This window comes from Rhipicephalus sanguineus, chromosome 1 (assembly GCF_013339695.2).
Source record: "Rhipicephalus sanguineus isolate Rsan-2018 chromosome 1, BIME_Rsan_1.4, whole genome shotgun sequence".
NCBI lineage: Eukaryota > Metazoa > Arthropoda > Arachnida > Ixodida > Ixodidae > Rhipicephalus > Rhipicephalus sanguineus.
In genome coordinates, this window is record NC_051176.1 from 178,778,266 (window position 1) to 178,800,062 (window position 21,797).

At 46.7% G+C, this 21,797-nt stretch overlaps 1 protein-coding gene across 1 annotated transcript in view; it reads right to left on the bottom strand.

Annotated features, from left to right (window-relative positions):
- Positions 1 to 655: 655 nt before the first annotated feature.
- Positions 656 to 21,797, bottom strand: part of LOC119403212 (N-acetylated-alpha-linked acidic dipeptidase 2) — a 51,892-nt gene continuing 30,750 nt past the window's right edge. The window contains exons 12-19 of the mRNA XM_037670161.2: positions 21,623 to 21,686; positions 21,385 to 21,449; positions 12,090 to 12,172; positions 9,982 to 10,063; positions 6,437 to 6,695; positions 3,453 to 3,534; positions 1,583 to 1,678; positions 656 to 898 (exon numbers count right to left, since the gene is read on the bottom strand). Coding sequence (XP_037526089.2) covers positions 688 to 898; positions 1,583 to 1,678; positions 3,453 to 3,534; positions 6,437 to 6,695; positions 9,982 to 10,063; positions 12,090 to 12,172; positions 21,385 to 21,449; positions 21,623 to 21,686 — 942 coding nt within the window. The 3' untranslated portion in view covers positions 656 to 687. The remainder of the gene's footprint in view (positions 899 to 1,582; positions 1,679 to 3,452; positions 3,535 to 6,436; positions 6,696 to 9,981; positions 10,064 to 12,089; positions 12,173 to 21,384; positions 21,450 to 21,622; positions 21,687 to 21,797) is intronic.

A 21,797-nucleotide genomic window follows, 5' to 3' on the forward strand; every position in this document is an offset into this window, starting at 1 on the left:
GTTAGCCCCCCCCCCCCCCCAATGCTTAAACTTTTTGGGCGATGCTAAAATATTTACACGCCTGCACAGCGACCACCATTTGCCAAAGTTAGCCGTTCAAAATTCCTGGGTACGACCCTGGCGTCGGGATTTCTTTGTATTCTCAGTAGCCATGGGAACCATCGTTAAAAGCGCAACATCACACAAACTCAAGAGAAGACCAGACGAGATCTTGTGCTTGTGTGGTGTTGCGCTTTTAACGATGGTTCCCATGTCTAAACACCAACTAGCCCAACAGTCAACTCTCTTAAAGAATAATTCTCAGTAGCATTCTTGTGTTCTGAAAACCAGTCGCTACGTCACGTTCATGACTTCTTTTAATTTGTCATAACTTAAGCGGTCGCTTCAGTTGTTTATCAACACAACATATTCTGCACATACAAATCCGTTTGAGGGAAATTTTCAACTGAACGTTTGACTTCACTGGTCCATGATCCGAATTTTAAAAGCCTGAAATGGAGAAGCGGGCATAGAGAGCTACGGCCCTCTGTGAGATGGCTGCCAGACAGGACGGCCAAATATTCTGTTATCAGTGGACGGGAACCTTAGCCAAGCTCGACCGGTGGGGGGGGGGGGGGGGGGTCGAGCCCCCACCCCCCGTACTCTCCGCCTGTGGGTGTTACACAACTGTTGTTTTATTTGTGAGCTTCAGACCAAGCCATCTGTCTCGACGAACAGAGTCGCCTGCAAGAGGGCGTACGCTGCAAGAGAGATGTGGCGCCGTAGTTCTTCGGCGGCCTTCGCCTTTTCCATCTGAATGGACATGGTGGCTGTTCGCAGATGCTCGAGCTTGTCCCGGACGACTGGGAAGGCCACCATTCTCTCATGGTTGGTGTCTGACTGGCCGAAGACGACGTTTCTGCGGGTGCAAATCGCGAAAGGCTCAGTTCCAAAACATAGAATTTGCGTCACGTGGTCCCAGAATACGCACCGATTTCCGTAGATACGGACATTGTGCACCACAAACGCTACAGCCATCCACAGAACGTGTATTCAATTAAAACATACTTCAGTTAAGACTTATTGACGGTCCGCATTGACTCGCCCCCTTTGCAACGGTAACTGCAATGGCGAACAAGGTAACGCTCTAGAAAATACCCGAAACGTTAATTTGAAAATATTGCAATGTAGCGCTTAGTAGCTACTCACTTATGCAGAACAACCTAAGCAATTTCAAAAATGTCGGGAGGCTCTTTGTGAATTATTTGCTCGAGCGTTGTCTTCTTTCGTTTCTGTCACGTCGCCAGAGATTTCGGACGCTCGCTTTCATCCTGAAGCGTGCCGTGACAGCATTCCTTTCCTTTGCTATATTAGAAGACATCCTTAGTTAAGAAGCCAGTGACGAAACTAATGTTCATTATTTCGTAGTTCTAGTACATACTACATACCACGGCACCGATTTCATGTCACCGGAACAAGTATCATCCTGAGCTCAGCTGAGGCAGACTCTTACACCAAGTATTGCCAAGCTATATACTGCAGGCAGCATCTGCGACACAGCCTAAGTCAAAAAGGGGTTTACCAGCCACCACGTATCACTAACCTCAGTTTTGCCTGAGCTGTGGTGCTATCCACTTCTTGAACGAAGCTGCGCCCCAAGCCCATCATCTTGTCGTTGTACCGCCGAACTTCCAGGGGGCTTGAAAGAAGGGTTAAAACGTAGCAGAAAACAACGTGAGTGAATATTTCAGATCAACCGCTTTGTTCCTTCCCAGCAGCACACCACAGCGTGCATGCGGGGACAAAGTTATTCTGACGACGACAAACGCGCAGACACTACGCTGTGGCTGTCAACGTAAGAAAAGAGACAAATGCTCTGAAACATCAACATGACAAACCGATGAAAATTACTTTTTTTTTTAATGCAATCCAGGTACGTCCTCTCTGTGTTTATACCATCTCTGTTCTCATTTTGGGGATCACCGTTTCTGGAGGAAAAGAAGGCGTACTTGGAAGGGGGGGCTTTAGAAGTATTCATGCATGACTACATGCGCAATTTCTCATGTAATGGGACTATTCGCACTGCTCTCGTTGTGCTTCAGGCAAGCAATAAAGAAATACAATGACTATATGGGTTGTTACTCGCTACCTCACAACTATAGCGCCAAAACACTTTCCTTTTTAAGGCTACTGATCCGTGCTCTGCCCAGACCGTGTAATTCCCGGCTCCTAGCGGTACGCCACTGACGTGACGAGTCTCAGGGCAAATGTAGCGGTCGTATAGCGAACGATCGGAAGAACACGTTCAAGGGATTTTCGTGCTCGTAACTGCTCTTTGCAATTCAAGACGTTTTTTTTTTTAAACAGCGAAGCTGCTTTTAGTTGAGGTTTCCGCGTCCGATGATGGCGTATATAGCGCTGGTCGCGTGGCCTCGCGGTGTGGCGAGAGTGGGAGTCGGTAATAAGGCCTCACACTGGCCCACCGAGCCTCACACTGGCCCATATCGGCCCATATTGCTGTGAGGCTCGGTGGAAAGGGGAACAATTTAAAGACGCGCCAAGAGGGGGAGTGTAAAGGCTCAGCGGAGAGGGCGAACCGATGATAGGCGCATCAAAGGTGGGCGACGGTGAGCCTGACGAAGGAGGGAATCAGCTTCGCTGTTACGACGGTGTTCGCAAAGTGCAGCTGGCCGCATCTTTTGTAGCGTTAGCTACACTTGCCTAGCCGGAGCCGATTTCGCGTGGATCCTCATGAGCCGTGCCGCGCATGCGCGAGGATCAGTGATGTCACACAGCTGGCTCACCCCTCTCCGCGCTCTCCGCCACCGCGCTCTCTCCGCCGCCGCGATCTCACGCACACTCCGCCGCTGCCGCGCGTGACTCCCTGCCGCCGGTCTGCGCTCTCCAGAGGAGTGACGTCGTAGCCAAGGTAGACGTACTGACGCCGGCGCACGCGCGCGCAGCTATTCGCCTTCGCTGCGCAGTCGCTGTCTGACACTGCAGCGAATGATAGCGCCTCTGACTGGCGTTTGCAGGTGGGTAACGCCATGGAGAAGGATAGCGCAAATGCTGTTCAACGGCGCAGAAGAACGGAGAAGCTTCCGAAGTAGTTGCCTGGCTATTAGTGGTGCAGCGTACGAAGAATGAACAGAAGAAGGCTAATAATCCTAGACAACCTGGAAAGCTAAGAATAATCAGCTGAACCTTTGCTAACGCTACGTATATCCTGGCACAGCCGAGCTAAGCCACTGCAAATTCTTTTATTTTCTTTCGTTGCACTAACCTAGGGGCGTTGTGCTAGACTGAAGCTTCGACTATATTTTTACACCGGACATGTGAGTACGTCGGCCAATAAAAAGAATAGATGTGATACAGCGGACCAAGTGCGCAGCCACGCATGTCGCTTTTGTTTACGCGTCAACCCGACTTTGTGCACTGTGCATGAAGGCGAACTATCAGCTGATGCGGCTTACTTCTTCAGGTCGACTCTGGTGAGTTCTCCCTCGAAGTGGTTCAGGTTAGCCGTGAAAAGCTTGACGGCGTGGCTAAGGCTGTCTGCAAAAGTGAAAGGGACGAAGAGGTTTAGAGGGTGATCACTTACCGTGGACGCTCTACAACGGCTCGTAAAAGTGTAAAAGAGTAAGCAAATTGAATTGAATATACGCAAAATGTTTCCATAAAACCTCTCTTTCTCTCTCTCTTTATGTATACTTTATTTTGTTATTTGGGCTGCCTAATGTCAAACATTAGGCAGCCCCAAGTAACAGCTGCGTTTTACTCTGGACAGGTAATATGCTGCTAGGAGGAACCGTGCATGCATACACTTCACATTTAGATCACAACAATGACTGCCTAATTTGTGTGCCTGCTTCAGTGCGCACACAGGTCGGCTACCCCGGTTTCCCATTCGTGAAAAATGGAACTACAGGCCTCTGCTTTCATCTATTTCTTGTGTGTGGCGCTCGTGTCGTTTCCATTTATATATAGTTATGAAATGAACTTGCAATGCTCACGTACGTGTAATTTATTGTTAAGGAGCTTTTACGTCTCAAAGCAGCACTGGGTTATGAAATATGAACTAGTAGGGGCTCCTGCCTCATTACGCATGATTGAAACAAAAATAAAGTTAGCAAAACATGTGGTCCAGAAACTGTCGCACTAGATTGTACCTGGCATATGAGTTACATGCATACTGAGAGCGCAAAAGGGTTTTGCGCAAATGCATAGTCACCTGTGCACATTCATCCTTCATATACATACGTACTGGCCACGTGGACGTTTATGCCGGTGAGAAACAAACCACTGTAACCTTGGCGCCACGAAATAGCTGCACTAGTGAGAAACAATGCAGTACTTCGCCACACGGGATTGCGTAAGACAGTTTGACCATTCGGTTTATGATATGCCCTTGTTTAGTATCGCTTCCCCCCTTTATGGACTCTAATGCACTGTAAAGGGTCCTACAGAGTAAAATAAATGATGATGAATCGTAAACTTGTTTTTTTTAGGGGGGGGGGGGGCGAACTCGAGACATATTTAAAGATCACAAACACAGATCGTTCTGCCTGTGTCTTCTTTACGTAAATATCGCCTGCCTGCCTGCCCCCCCCCCCCCCCCACCACACACACACGCACAAAATAAGACATGCACCAACTTGCACGAGAAGAGGTTATATATGATGAAGAGCCTGCGGATGATAATTTATACGCCTGATGGTTATCCTATTTACTTATCTGTATTTGTGCCTTTATTCACTGTTGAAGTCTTTAAGCGATTCTAGCAAAGTATGACTTAGTAACTCCAGCCAAGCAGCGCGCTGCTTTTAGTTTCCCATGGTAGTTTCAAGCAGAAATGAGTATGTTTTAGCATGCGTGGGAAAAGTTGTTCGTGAGTTGTAGAGGTACAGGTTCAAAGTTAGCAAGCATTATCGGCGTCGCAAGTAAAATAACGAAAATAGGAACGAAAGGTATTCCTTCCTTCCTTCTCTTTCTTTCTTTCTTTCTTTCTTTCTTTCTTTCTTTCTTTCTTTCTTTCTTTCTTTCTTTCTTTCTTTCTTTCTTTCTTTCTTTCTTTCTTTCTTTCTTTCTTTCTTTCTTTCAAGAGATCGCACGTGATTACTTCGCGTACGCAGTGACGCTAGCTATACTTTATGGTATAGGCTAGCAGTTCGTGTCCGTGATTTCTAAAGCTGAATTAACTATAACACCAAGAAACAAAATTGCAGCATGATTATCGAATTTTAATTCAGCTTTCATTCCCTGGTAGCTTTTATTTTATTCCACATTCGTAGTTCTGAGATCCGCCGAAAGCAACCGTCTCAAATCTTACACGGGACTCCCTCAATTTGCCACCGTGTCCGCGTGGAGCCTACGCCAGACATGAATCCACAGTTCGCATGCCACATTAACGACGGAGTAGCACATGCCCTGCCGTGGCAGGAGCAAAACAAATACCGTGAATATCTTATTTTCCTCTCCCCTCCAGCGGTAATAAATGAGCCACCCATTTATTTGCCGACTTCCCGATCATTTTTGTGCGGCCTACTTTCTGGAATTACTTTTAGAATTTATTAGACGCAACGTTCAAAGCAGCGAGTTCTACGCAAATCTACGCAGGCAAAATGAATCAGCGACACGAAAAAAAAAAACAAAGAAACAAACAAACGTTGTTGGCGACGCAAGGAATGGTTGCGCTCGATAGCACGCGCTTGCGGTTTATTTTATAGCCCACCCTTAGTCGGATCCGCCGCCACCAGCACAATTTTTCGCCACAACGGTTGCTCACTTCAACGGAGAGAGACATCCCTTGCGCCACGCGGTTTCTGTGCACATGACGCACATGCGATGCAACACCGAACCATGCATCGTCACGAGTCGATGCAGCTGCGCGCTTGCAGCTCGTCAACAACTTGCGTCAGTGCACCAAGAAGGCTGAGTGGCACTGTTTCGGACTGATTTAGCTGAATAGCAGAATATGCAGACACGATATACAACAGGGGTATAACTGACTCACTTTCACACAAACGCCCGTTCTTCCTACAGGCGCAGGCTATATATTTACATAGCATGTATACCTTCTGTGACACTCGGGATGGTTTCCATACAGCCTTTTAAAATCTTAAGCGTTGTGCGTCAACAAAGCTGAAACGAGTCTCTTTACGCACGCAGAAGGCAGAACCAGCTTGGCCTGATACGACATCGGGCATAAAATGGATTGTTAGATACGGAGCCGTAGAACCGGTGATTGCACTCAAATAAATTCATTTCATTCGAAATACATCCAAACGATTTTCCTCTATGAATGAACAAAAGAAAAAAAGAATGGGCAAGCTCCATTGCCAACATGCATCACAACAATACGCGAGCAAAATGAGAGACAAACAACGTACATAAGCCTAAGGCTTACGTCGTTTCCCTCCAATTATGAACTAAGACGTTACATTGTTAATGTGATTACCGAAGCGGATGCTATTTTTGTCCAGGACGTCCTTGTGGCGGGTGCTAAGTTCGTTGAACTCGAGGTTGAGGCGCGCACCGAGCTCCTTCAGGTCGTAGGGCAGGAGGACTGCCTCGGACCACTGCCACAGCAGCGCGATCAGCAGCTCCCGGCACATGCGGTGAACCCGGTAGCCCGGGTCGATGAACTTGTCCGCCAGTTCGAACACGTCGTAGGACGTGCCTAGCGCCGGGAAGTACAGGCCCTTGCTCGCGTTGTTCTGCACCGAGACCGGCCGCGCAATGCTGCTGAATGCGTACGCGTGACTGCGAACTTTGCGAACAAACGCTCTCTCTCGTTTAGCACCAAGGCACTACAGCGTTCGTATACGGTCAATTTCCCAACACGCGGAGCAAAGAGCTTCCTACAAAAGAAAAAGAATCAACCGGCCATGTGGTTATCCTAACTGGAGAAGCAACGTTGTTCAGAGTTTTCGACACTGGTAGCGTGTATGGGACGTACGTGTGCTTGCGGCGTAAGGACTCTCTCGAGAGATTAACGCCTTCCAGCCAAGTTGTACCCCCCCTCCTTTATCTGTTTAGGATCATTCCCTATGCATGATGCAGTATTGGGCTCAACGACAGCATTTAATACTTGATTGCACTAATGGGCGCCCTACTACACAGAAGGCGGTCGCCACAAAAATGTGGCGACCGCCTTTCTGGCATAACCAAGCAAGGGTATGTACAAAGCCGGCTCGTGCACAATGAATTACACCGCGTGCGGAGTGTGTCCAAAGTGCGTGACCAGTACATATGCGCTCCTTCCAGTGCGCATTTCATATTTTGTTACGAGTTCGAAGCTTCGCGATTTCGGACCATGTTCTGGCGTTACGGTAAACCTTATGCATTGCCAATTATGCGGGGAGTGGTGTAATAAATCGCACAGCTGGCACGGTTTTGCTACTTCAGAAAAAAAAAAAAACGTGTACCACAGTTTTGTGTGCATGTTCTGCCACGACAGTGCCAGCCTGCTTGCGTGCGGGTGTGCGAGTGTTTTGTTTGCAGGATACGTTATTCCGGTTTCCTTCTCCATCAAACGCAAGAGTGGAAGGAGTAGTAGGCAACTTGCGCCGCTAAAGTAACGTGTAGGGCGGTTTCGCACGCGTGCAGCAACCGCTGTAAAACAGAGCCACGAGTCCGTTCGATGCATTTATGCGTAATGTGTACATTCACCATCTGTTTCTTTCTCTCTCTCTCTCACTCAACGCGAGCTTCCAGCTTATTCTCAGTCAAGTGGAATTGGGGCAACAGATTGAGCATGTTTACGGAACGACCAGCTGCATTTTTAACAGGATCGCCCGAGCATCGACCGCACGATGTGTATATATACGTCAGCGTGTTATCGTTGGCAAGAAGCGGTGAGATCGGTGGGAGCACGTGATCACTTACCACTCTTCATTTCACCTTCGTGATGGATGCGCTATGCGTTATAAAATGAAGAGAGCAGAGCGCATTACAGATGTCACATCTTACTCGTGCACGTGTTCGGCTTCACGTTGTTTTCAATATGAGGCACCAAGCGTACTATACAACACAACCGGGGAGTGTGCCCTGCCGATGTGAACTGCATTAACAGGTGACGCTCGCACTGTACTCGCACAGTGCGCTTGCGCCAATTATCGCCAGTCTCACCATTTCTCGTCGATATATGGCGATGCCAAATAGAAAATTCGGCGCTCCCGTGATGTGAAAAATCTGGTCGATTGTGCATACGCATGCCTGAATTAAAGCTGGAGTAAATGAACGTCGCGCCTTTGTTACAATAAGCTTTTACGAGGAAAATAAAACAATTTCTCTCGCGTGGGCAGCAACTAGATGTACTCAAGGTGCATACGTTTGTGTACGACTGCAGCTACGTCAATACATCTGCGAGAATGCTATAGGTTGCGTAAAGAAATATAAGACACATTAGTGATATTAACTGATTTTTTCTGAGCGATAATTAGGTCGTTCGCAGCATATGCGGTCTGGTTGCGCGGTAATGTTTTTACTCTTCTTTCCATTTTTCAATATGGACGACATTGAGCATGACCACCGAGTTCGTGCAAAGCCGCACGATCAACTGCTGCACCAAGCACCGCATCTGCTTCGCGCTACTGTATACCTCCGCGTCGAAGCGTGGTTGTGCGAGGTCCAGTGGTTAGCGGTAGCAGCCATGGACAAAGTTTTTTTATTTTAGTGTACAGTCTAAACTGACCACACATGCTGACGCACGGAGCCACGACTTACTTTATACAAAGCTGTCGCAAATCGGCGTGGGCTTCGATAAAACACGGGCATTTGCAAGATGCATCAGTAAGTGAAAACAGAAGCAAAGCAGGCCGAAAAGTAGCCGATCTCACGCGTATGTGTGATTCGGTTAAAAAAAGCTTTCTTTCATATTTATTAAAATGTGATCACTTCAAAATTTCTTTTCACTTATATGCAGCTCAACAATTCTCACTCAATTTACGCCACACATCATGCAGTCTGACTACGCGAACTGCTAGGAAGGCCTCTCCCATGTTTCCCCAGTCAACCCGGCCCTGTGCTTGCAGCGGCCACGTTATTGCCGCAAACTTCTCAATCGCATCTGCCCACCTAACTTTCTGCCTCCCCATGGCGCGCTTGCCTTCTCTAGGAGTGCAGTCTGTTACTCTTAATGACCAGCGGTTGTCTTGCCTTCTCGCCACATGCCCTGCCCATGTCCATATCTCCTTGATTTCGACTTAGCTACCCTAAACATGCATTTGTTCCCTGACCCACCCTGCTCTGTTCCCGTACCTTAAAGTTACACCTATCATTTTCATTTAAGTTGAGCCCTTTTCGTAAGCCTCCAGGTTTCTGTCTCATAGGTAAATACCGGTATGAGATGCAGCTGTTAGATCATTTCCCCTTGAGAGATACTGGTAAACTGCCATTCATGATCTAGGGAATAGCCGCCAAATGCTTTCCACCTCATTCTTATTATTCTAGCTTACTTCAGTCTCACGGTTCGGACCTGCGGTCGCTACCTGCCTTAAACAGACGTATTCCTTTACTACTACTTCTAGTGCCTCGCTACCTTACGCAAACAGTTGCTTTCTACCCGACACTGTTCCTCGGAAGAATTGTCTACGTATACAGAGTGCCACATGCCCATTGTACGAGCAGATACAGTTAGCCGTTGCAAGAGATTATGCATCATAGTAAACTGCGCTTTACTCAGTGAGAAACCGACGAAGCATGTGCATCGAAACAGAATCACCGGGCAATTACGCTTGAAAAAGTTCGCTTTTATAAAAGATTTGTGCTCTTGATGGCATACGTATGTTCAGTTTCAATAAGAATATTTAGTCATCATTTGTTGTATTACTGCGTAATACCCTAGAAAGCAGGGCCAGTGGACATCTTGAGTGTTGGTATAAGATGACAATGCTGTCCTGTGCATGCGCTATTCGACGGCACATCAGAGGGTGAATTCGCACAGGGAAGGAAATTCAAGAACGCGGACTACAGTATGCACACGGTTATTTTGTTCCTTACTCCGAAGGCGACGTCGAGGCTCGGAATTCCGGCAAGTTGTACAAACGGTGTGAAGCCCCCGGTCTTCCTCAGCATTGGTAGACTGAAAAGTGAACACGACATCCAATCAGTGCAACCAAGTCTAATGGTATGAGTGCAGCTAACCTTGTACACGTAAACGAAGCATCCGTCTTCGTGAACAGTAGACTTGGTGGAACACACTTATACTTGGCATGGATGCAAACGTAACCCAGTGAGTTATGCCCAAGGCGGAGGTAGTTTGAGCGGAACCTTTTATGAAGGTAGATAGCTCAATGGTCATGAATTACGTATAGATAGCGCAACGGCCTAGTCTGGCTAAGAAACTCTTAGCAAATAAGTAATAATGAGGTTTCAATGAAATTTTTAAGTGCGAATGGCAATGTAATATGGCTGTATATAGTGACCTCAAATCAAGTGATAGTAAAGGTAATAAAATATATAACAAAATATGATGACAAGTGACGAAATATGATGACTGTGCACGAATAGACGGGTTATGAAGGGCTGATATGCTAAATCTTGTCTGTGCTGTGGCGCAGCAGTCTCACGAGGTCCCTTGCGGGCACCCGAGCGCAGTCTCACGCTGCCCACTCGAATATGTGGACTAGGCATACAGTTTCCCTTTAGCATATAACTGTTGCCCAACACTGTACAAGATCTCCCGCTAAAATAGGGCGGGACCATCATTAGCTTAGATTGACAGTAAGCTAAGCAAGTTGGTAGGGATTCGTAATAAGTAAATGTGCGTAAACACGATCACAAGAAGAGCGAGCGTTTGCGTTATTATTGACGTTATTGTATCTGTGTTTTGCATGCTTGGCCTCTCCGAACGATGTCATGGTATTCGAGTGCTCATAGCGGTGCTCTAGTTGGCATGAAGGATCGGCATATGCTAAGTTGTATCTATGATTCATAATTACCCGAATGAGTTGATGCACAGTAAAAAGAAATTGCCAAAATTAAGACCAGATTTGCTTCGCGCCTAGACCTGCCGAGTACTCCAAAGGTGAGACGGAGAAAGCGATTTTTTTCCTGGTGCCGCCCCATCAGGGCCTTGTGGCGTTAGGTTACGATGTAAGCCTCACTGTGCAGCCCGAAGGTTCGCGGCTTTGATCCCATGCTCAATAACTCAGCAAATTTCGAAAAGAGCTGTACATGGAAATCCGCGGTATGTGCTCTGCCACAACGGCACTGGTTTATGCTGACGCTTTCAGGACTGCTTTAGGCCATTCACGCATTGCTGCTTCCGACACGTTTCTTTTTCTATAGCGAGGCCCGTATTGGTGCCAGCGCCCTAGTTTTACTTAGTATAAAGGATGCGGCGAATCCACTTCTGCAGCGACGTTTATTGCGTTTGCGACATCTTAAAAGTAAAAAAAAAAGCTTCGCTAGAGCAACATCCTGACCGGCTGTTATACGCGAAAGAAAGGGAAAAGACGCTCTTGCAGTTCGACAGACACTTCGTTTACAGGGCGCGGTGCTTTCGATGTATAGTAAAACCATCATGGCACATATCTCAAGAAAGGACGGTCAAGCTGAACTGCGTTTCTGCCGAAAATGTTCCCCTGTCCTCTGTCGAGACGTTGGTCATGCTGGCTGGCAAACCCTGACGCACGGAATCACGTGCTTTGTGAAGGTGCTGTGGCAGGAAGCCGTTACACGGATGTTAATTTATGCAGTTTCGCAAGTGCTCGACCTCAAGCCACGAGTTCCCACGCGGCATGCATTGCTCGATCGCGTTTCCTCGCACATGGCGCCACACGTGTGAGTTTTTCGCGATATATATATATATATATATATATATATATATATATATATATATATATATATATATATATATATATATATATATATAGATCGCTTGCAAAAGCAAAACGCGCCGTTTTTTTAAAGGTGAATTGACACTGACACGCAAAAAAAAAAACGAAAAAAAAACGTGGTTAACAGGAAATACGCCTACGTGTCGCTTGTACTGAGCGTTTAGTCGGTGTTTCTTTTTCTGTTTTTTTTTTTTGTTTAAAAGCAGCCTCAAGCGACTAATTTCACCGTTGCGTTGTTTCATCGGCAAACTGTAGGAGTAAGCTCACTCTGGCTGGCCGCTCTCTCCAGCCGCTGCGTGCAGGTCAGTGTACCAGGCATTGTAGTAGCTCGTGTTCCGGTAGTGAGGCACCTGTCGACAGAATCGGGAGCACCGCATATCGAAACCGCTCATGCAGTATCATTGCGCGCTCGAGAACGTTTAAGTGTAGCCCAGGAACGACATGCGGTCAAGCAGGTTCCTGCTTGCTGGATTATCTGCGAAAACCTACGTTTGTCGTCATCCGAGCTCACTTCTTTCCTCGTTGTGCGCTCGGATGGTGAGCGACACTGGCATAGCCATGCAGGGGGGGTGTCAGACCCATCCCCTAATATTTTTTTTAAATTTTACACACACACACACACACACACACACACACACACACACACACACACACACACACTATATTATATATATATAATACTATATATATATATATCTATATATATATATATATATATATATATATATATATATACGCGGACATACAAACGCACGCACGAACACATACATAAAGGATAGACAACCCCCTTGACAAAAATCTCTGGCTACGCCCCAAGTGAGCGAAAACTGGAAACTCAAGCGCATACCGGGCATTACCAGTAACATACGTCGAGATCGCTTTGCTTGTATGCGACGCAGGTATTTCAAATACGATGCCGCTCAACCATATTCTAATACAGTTAAATTGTAAAAGATGAAAACGTGAGTCACCTGAGCCCGCCGTGTTTTAAATGCGAAGCATTTCTTAGCGAATCTTTGGCCCTTTGAGCGTTTCTATCTATCTATCTATCTATCTATCTATCTATCTATCTATCTATCTATCTATCTATCTATCTATCTATATCTATCTATCTATCTATCTATCTATCCGCCTAAGTCTAGGTGCTGTCATGATCGCCTCCTTTACTTGGTGTAGACTAAAATTGGCATGGGTGGGTTAGAGAATTTGACGAATATGACTGTCAGGTCATGACATGAATAACGTAAAAATCCTTTCGCGTGCGTCGTCAAACCTTTTCCCCCAGACACGTGTGGCACATACCCGTTTACCACGGGCCGCGGTGTAAGGGTATGCGCCACAGGTGATTGACAGTTTATATCTACCCAGGAGCGGCTAGAACATGATTTGGTAATTTAAATGAGAGAGTGTTAAGAAAAACCGACATCGCCAGCGTTGACCCGACGAATGGAAAGAATAAAAATTAGGATCCCAACAGGAATCGAACCCAAGCATTCTGCGTCGCAGTCAGGTATTCTACCACAGAGCCACGCCACGTCTATAAACTGGTTTGGAACAACAGCCTATGCAGGCATAATGTCGGTGCAACGTCAATTGTGGTTGTGTTGCTGGCTATTAATTTTACAAGAAAGCGCTAAACACTACATATCTACTCCTACGATACAGGCATCATACCAGATTAACGTCTGTGGTTACAGTGTTGGCTCGGCTTTTATAGCAGTCTAATAAACATTACATTTGTATTTCTATGATTCAGCAAGCTACATTGAAGCATACTTATTGTAACTGCGCAAAAAACGGACGGAAACACGAAGGGCGAGAAAAGCACAAACAAGCGCAGACTATCAACTGAAGTTTTATTGCAAGAACGAGGCAATATAAAGGGCAGGAAAAAGCGAGAGAGGGCAAAAAAAGGAGGAGACAAAAGGCACGAGGGACCAAATCAACAAAAACTTTGGCCACATCAGGCCAAAGTTTTTGAAACATTGAAGCTTTGCTCAACCCCGGAGGAATACATTAACGAAAGTTACGTGTGATATTCACATGATTGCACCATAAAGTGCACTTAGTTTCGATAATACTGAGGCATGTACTCTGACGTGAGAGCTGCCGTTACGTCGCACCACAAGTTACCCTTTAAACGCCCGTGTTGTCGACGTGCCTGGTAAGCCCACGATGTGCACACAGCTACTACACTTACAAAAGCACGTCGATCCACATCGTAACGCTCGGCGCAAGGACATCAAATACAGCATAAAAGTACTCGCTGAACGCTTCGTGTGAAACCGATTCCCACAACGCGTGGGATCTGCCGAATTTTTTTGTTGAGCGCTTGAAACGTAACGAATAAACTATAGCCCGGGCTACGGTCTACCGTTAATTATTGGGTCACTCAAACTTCTACAAGATATATCGCTTGAAAAAAAAAAAAGCAAGGGCTCTTTCGCATCTTTGCTAAGTGATCAGTAGTATGAGCGCCCATATGATGTCTCCTGCTACAAAAATGTATTTCATCTGAAAAAAGAAAGAGCAGGGGGGGGGGGAGCGGGGGTCAGGAGCATAGGCGTCGGCAGGGGGGTGCAAAGGGGGCACTTCGCCCCTACCCCCCAAGCCTTAAACACCACCGCTCCCCCCCCCCTCCCCTCCACCACTACGATGCAACCAACGTTAACACCGCCCAAGACAAAATCCTTCTTACGCCGATGTTCAGGAGCGCTTCCTACACTCAGTCGGGCACTATAAGAGGTTAGCATACTGCCCGATTTTGCGTTCAGGTAGTATTAATCGTGAAGGCTGAAAGGGTGCTCTCGAATCGGACACGAACCGAGCAGGAATGTTCGGCGTGCATTCGAGATCCGTGTAATACGCCAACGAAAGGGACAGCCGATCGTGGCGAACTGGTTTCGAGCGTCATGCACGGCGAGGTAGACGGTGGTCTTTCCCTGCCCCTTTCTCTGCCCTTTGCGATTGTATGAGTAGACGGAGGTACGCGTCTTGCGCCAAGGTTGTCGTACGCAGCGCCTGGCTATCAATAGAAACGCACCTGCGCGTCCTCCAAGACAGACCGAATAGAGTAAGAAGAATAGAATGATACACTGCGCAATGCACGTCGCGAAGTCGCACTGCGTCACCGGTGACACTTTCAGAACTTCTAGTAAAGGCACGCAACTTGACTGTGCAATCGAGTCAGTAATAGCCACACAGTGTACAGCTGCAGCATTCTCAGCACACATTGGCACGAAGTAGGAAACAGGAAAATAAAAAATGAAAAAAAAAACGACATTGTATAGCGTTTGAGTACGTGATCTGTAACCCTTTCAAACTCGTACTATTTTCCTCATAGAGACCCAAAGACAGCTCAGCAATCGCTATTGAAGTCCCTCCACCGAATAGAGTAAGAAGAATAGAATGATACACTGCGCAATGCACGTCGCGAAGTCGCACTGCGTCACCGGTGACACTTTCAGAACTTCTAGTAAAGGCACGCAACTTGACTGTGCAATCGAGTCAGTAATAGCCACACAGTGTACAGCTGCAGCATTCTGAGCACACACAGGCACGAAGTAGGAAACAGGAAAAAAAAAACAAACAAAAAAAAACGACATTGTATAGCGTTCGAGTACGTGATCTGTAATCCCTTTCAAACTCGTACTATTTTTCCTCATAGAGACCCAAGGACAGCTCAGAAATTGCTATTGAAGTCTCTCCTTAATGCAGACTGGTGGTATGTCATGAATATTTTGTTTAGGTATTCAGGCAAGGCACTGAAGGTATAGCATCTCTATGCGTTTCGAGAATATTCACATTTTCTCACCTTCCTTGTACTAAAGCAGTTGTTTTATATAATCGGAGAGGTAAAGGTGCAAACATGGCGTGGTATATGCGGGGTATTTTTTTCCCTCTAAGAAATACCGAAATAAAACAAAACAAAAAATGTCTGTGAAAGGCAGCATAGCTGTAGTCCTCGAGCTCGCTCTCAAAGCGGTACACAGCGCAAGCAGAAAAGAAACAACCGATGAATCCGACGAAATGCCTCACCTGACGCTTTTCGCAATAAATGGAAAAAAAAATAAGCGGGTTTCGAGAGCAGTATTACTCTCCGAACTGCAATACAGCCAAACCCGACAATATCAAGCTCTGGTAAATCGAATTATCCTTCATATCAGACTATTTTCCAACACGGTGATCCCTGGAGGTCAACGCATAGGTAGATATACGGCTGCAACAAACAAAAATAGCAGGAACACTTCATATATCGAACCTCACAAGTTATTGGCTTTCTTTCGCGGAAGTGGGCTTTCCCGCATGAATATGGCGCCACGTGGAGCTAGTAGAAACTACCGGTTCACGTGCTTTCTCCCACGACTCCTCATGGTCGCGCCCGTCTAACTTCTCCTATACTTTTCTCCCCTTTCCCCCCAGGTGTCGCGGTTGTGGTGTCCTCGCCTGAGAGACAGTTACTGCGTCACTTACCCCCACTATTCACTTAATTTTCCCAAATAAAGAATCTCTTTCTCGTGGGAGTGCCGTCGCCAGAAGAACCTGCTGCTCGCCGTAAAGCTGGTGATAATCAAGACAAGTGAACGTAAAGAAAAGTCTGACGTCGCTGCTGCGTACAGCATGCAAAGAAGCACGCTGAGTACGGTAATGAAAAACAAGCCTGACATTAGGACCAAGGCGGACTAGAGGCTTCCGGCGCCTGACGAGTACGCACACCTGCAAATGATATGGACGCGCTGTTTACATCCCGATGCTGTATTTTCTCGCATATAACCCGCACGCCAAACTACAAACCGCGGAAAAATAAAAGTTAAAAAAAAATCCCCGCGTATCGCCGTGAAGCCACTCCTCGCATTATCATGAAGCCAACTTGCGCGCCGAAATTCGCACCGGAAATATGGTCAATTCATTAAAAGTTTTATATCGAGTTATACGATATATCGAACTCATTCCCGTTTTTTTTGTTCGGTGTATGCTTTATATACACAATATATGGGTTTGACTGTATCTGCAATAAAAATTTATATACATAAATCGTTTGTGATCTAAGGAATTCGTATATTTAGTTCTCGCATGTATTCGGGCCAGTAACGCACGCATCTGTAAAGACATTGTTCATTAAACGTAATAACTGCTTTATACACCAACCCCCTTTCCCCTCAAAAACAACAAACAAACAAATAAAACATGCTCTCCCTCTCCGTATGTATCCCTCTCACACGTACACAGCAATGTAGGACATAGAACATGGGAACGAACCTCAATCTCTACCACTTGCTTGGGGAATGCCCTGGCCTCAAAAAGATAATATAGACGGTGAATCACCTGTGGGTATGCGCCACACGTGGCTATGGGAAATGATTTCATATCGTACGCGCCAGGCATGTCATGTTAATAATGCCATGACCTGCCAGCCATGTTCGTCACACAGTCATACCCTCCTATGGCAATTTTAACTAAAAAGCCCGTGTCGCAGAAATTTTGGTGTCGGTGTTGGCGTCGTTGGTTGTGAGCGAAAAATCAGCGTTGTCCTTGAGCGAAAAACCTCGATTGTTGCAAATAATAAAAAAAAATTAAAGCCAGTTCCACGCCTGGGAAATCTGAGTAAACAGCGGTGCTTGCAAACAAGCGCCACCACCTGGCGATTGCTTCGAGTTCTTTCTTCATGTTCCTTTCATCATCTCTTTCTAGATATTCTTCTTTATCTCTTTCTACATTGCCCTCTCTCCTCCTTTCCCTTCTCCTCACATCAATCCTCAGCCTCACTTCTTTTTCCCACCCTTTGCAATGATATAGTGTACATGGCTATGCTATGATTTACCCTCTCACCTCCTCCTCACCCTTACATCAATCTTAGACCTCACTTCCCTTTCCCATCCCCTCTCTAATCTATACAAGGCTATGCCTTGCTTTACCCTCTCCCTTCCTTCCTCCTGACCTTCACATCGTTCCTCCTCAGTTCCCTTTCCCACCCCCTTGTTGTACTATACTGTGCATGGCTACGCTATGCTAGGAGCTGCTTGGCACATACCCGCTGTCTGTGGAGCATATCCGCCGAGTTTTCTGTGTACGACACCGGCCTTACTCCGAGCTTAAACAGCTCAGCAGTTAAAACCCGGGATTCGAGCTAGAATCGAACCCAAGCCTTCTACGTGGCAGTCAGGTGTCCTACCACAGAGCCACGTCTGTGAGTGAAACTGCTTCGAAAGAAACATGGCTGATCACTCTGTCATAGAAATCGGTATAACACGTAAGTTAAACGTGTCTTCACAGAGGTAGTTGAGCGTTTGTTGTGCATTATTTCACCCCAAGGGCGGAGGAATGCATGCTATAGCAACAAATTGTAATATCACGCGAAGAACGGCAAGCAGCTCGGCACTTGCAACGCGCTGCTCAAGCAGAAAGGGCGCACGGAACGAACATACACAGGATGAGCGCGAACTGTCATAGTTGTAACTTATTTCTGTGTGAGATGCGCGCTCCTTTCGCAAAAGCGGCCGCTGCAGTGAGCGAAGTGACCTTCGTGCTTTCAACGAAAACTTGCGGTGAGAGCACAAGACGTAAAAACCACCGCCATCACGAGATAAGCGCGCGCGCACGAGCGACCACGCTCTGTAGAGGCGCGCACTCATCGCAACGCGTGGGGCGACGACCTTTAAAACGCGCCTTTCGAGCACTTCGCGCCATCTCGCTAGTGATAACGAAAACACGCTGATGTACCACCGATCTCTGAGTACCGCCACCGGCAAATGGTGTATATAAATAGCTCGCCGTTAGAATGGCAAAGAACGTGCCATCTGTGGCCGAATCGCTTCGAGCCGCGCGCTGCGGAGCGAGGAGTAGTAAGTTCGACTTCCGGTGACGGAACTTTTTCTCTAGTTTTTTCTTTGCCATCTGTTAGTCTTATTTTACAACTTCATATCCGTGACGGATATACGTCAGTGGAGCCGTGGTGCAGGGGCGTAGCCAAGGGGGGGGGGGGGGGGTTCGAACCCCCCCCCCCGAAATTTTTCAGTTTTGCTTGTGTATATATACACGCACACATACAAACGCACGCACGAGCATACAAAAAGTATGGTTGACCCCCCCCCCCCCCCCGAAAAAAGTTTCTGGCTACGCCCCTGCCGTGGTGGACCCCGGCATCAAGCACCTTCGTGTTAAAAAACACAAACTTGGAGGACGTTTGAGCTTCTCCTTCAAGAGTAGAATGCGATAGCGTAATCGGACCCTCTTCGCATCACCTTCTCAATCGCTAGCCTGGTTTCGCTCCTCGGTGGACACCTAAACCGTGCCGCAAGGAAAGGAACGTCCGTGCTCCTGTATATTGGCCCTTTCAAACTATCCTAGAATGCCTACTGCAAGTACAGTTGTGAAGTGCCCACTACGACATAATTCTGCCTTTTGCGAGTTGGCGAGGTAACCATTACGCGTCCGAACGCGAAACTGCACAGCTGCACACATTCTTGATGCTGTTGCTGATAATGACGCTTAGTTATACCTTTGTAAATGACGGGCCTTTACCCATTCACTCGTTGCGCAATTCCCATGTTTTGACACCTGGTGTGACTCTACGCTTCTGCCAAGCAATATTGCATATGTTACTGACATAACATTCATATAGTGTTTTCTTCCACAGAAATTTCGTGCACGGGCTGTGATAGAACACCTGCTTGCCAAGCAGAAGCCCCGAGTTCGATTCCCACTCGAACCAAAGGTTTTTTATTGTTCCTTTATTTACATCTATGTCGAATATTTGCTCATGGATTTTTCGCTCATTCGGTCATGTATTCGCTTATGGGGTTTTTTCACTCACAACTATCGACGTCGACACCCGAATTTCTGCGAAACGAGCTCTTTAACGCTATCGCGTTCAAAACATACAAGTGTCATGTAGTGCGACGAGCAGCGTTAAGAAATGTAATATTGCGTGACAAACGCGTAGAATCGCACCATGGGAATAGCGCAACGAGTGGGTGGTTTAAATGGCCACGCAATACAAAGCGCGTAGGCATAAATGATCATCAGCCACAGCATCAACAAAGTGCGCAGCTGCGTAGGTGCGCTTATTGCCTTGCGTAGGTGCGCCTATTGCCTTGCACAGGTACAGCGAGTACTTCGCTAATTCACAAAATGATGAAATATGGCGTAGTGAGCCCTTCGCAACTAGGAGGGTTGAAGACGGCCAGTGTTAAGTGCACAGGCGTCCCTTTCCTCGCGGCGCAGTTGAGGTGTCCATCGAAAAGCGAGAGAGAGCATAAACTTTAATGAAACAAAGCAGTATATAGATGGATTACCGTGAAGCATGGCAGGCGAATGAAAGATAATGCGAACGGAATACAATTGCGCTATCGTGTTCCACTTTTGAAGGCGAAGCTCAAGCATCCATAAGCTTTTAGTTTATAGCAATATAAGGAGGCGACCACGAGATCACACAGACGTAGATAGATAGATAGATAGATAGATAGATAGATAGATAGATAGATAGATAGATAGATAGATAGATAGATAGATAGATAGATAGATAGATAGATAGATAGATAGATAGATAGATAGATAGATAGATAGATAGATAGTCAAAGTGTTCGGTTCGCAAAGAAATGCTTTGCATTAAAAAGAAAAAAAAAACACGCTCACTCGCTTCGTTGCGTATGTCTCGACACGTAAAGCAAACAGCTGCAACCGGATGCTCTACCACACAGGTGCGCGTACCAACAACTTACCAAAGTCGGGTGGCCTCGATGTAGGACACTGAATGCGTCACAATCGTATGTGTATCATTGCTCGTCTATAGGGAAGTTGCAGAAAGTAACGACATCGGGATGTGACGTTGCTCCTGGCGGTGTGTGTGTGTGTGCATACAGGAAGACTGGCCCTCCTCCTAACGTGACCCTTGCGAACGAGCTTGCCAAATCATTTACTGACATTCACAAGTTTTGATTGAATGCGAAAGAAACACTCGCACGGGAAAATTGTCAAATATTTCCTTTGCAAAACATGGAAAACAAAAAAGTGCGCCTACATACAGGACACAAAAAGAAAGAAGTGGACGGGACCAGCGACCACCTTTCTTCTTGTGTCCTGTATGTAGGCGCGATTTTATGTTTTCGATGTCTTACCAACTGGCCCCCCACCGTACGCTTCTTGAGTTTATTTCCTTTGCATCAATATTTTCCAAAGCGATGGGTGTTGCGAAAGTAGATGAAGCTCGGTTTTGTTCCTTTGTTATTTCTACCTGCATCCTTGTTTGCGTCACGGAAGTAAGAAATTACAGGAATGCATGACGGGGCGAATCTCTGATATGTATAAAGGCACGTGGATTATAGGATACGTCCATTCGCACATAGTGATCAACTGTCGTCGGCTATAGTACCTATAGTGCGTCGCCCAGTTATTGTGAAGCAGTCCATAGGTGCTTTTCTGCAATATGCGTCGCAGCGCCTTCTGTCAGGGAGCAGACAACCTTCAAGGGGCCAACGTCAAAGGTTACGAGAAGACTCGTTCCCGATCCGTCCGCGGCGGTACGGTAAAATGCCGCGGGAACCATTTTCGGTAATCGTCTTACCCACTTGGTCGCTTCTCTGAATGGCTTCGAGAACACGGGCGAACCGGTCACCGAGAACTCTGGACCTGCAGTCGGTAGGAGAGACAAAAGCGTCAGTGATGGCCCTTCAGACGACCACAGTACAGATTCTAGCAAAGGGACCGGAACTTGACTGCGTATAAGGCGATACAAGGTCTATATATCACGAGCATTCTTTATTCCGCATGCATCGATCGACACACGCAAAGTTTTGACTGACCTGAGGTGCAGATGTCCGAGTTGAAGTAGGCTACTGTTCTCGCTGACATCTTGTGGAGTTGACCCTATCGAAGATTAAAAAAAAAAGACCGTTTAATCGCATTCGCGTCTGTTCTATCACTCGCAGCTGGCAGGCGCGGAATCTCCAAAGACACCCGCATCCAATTTCCGCCCAA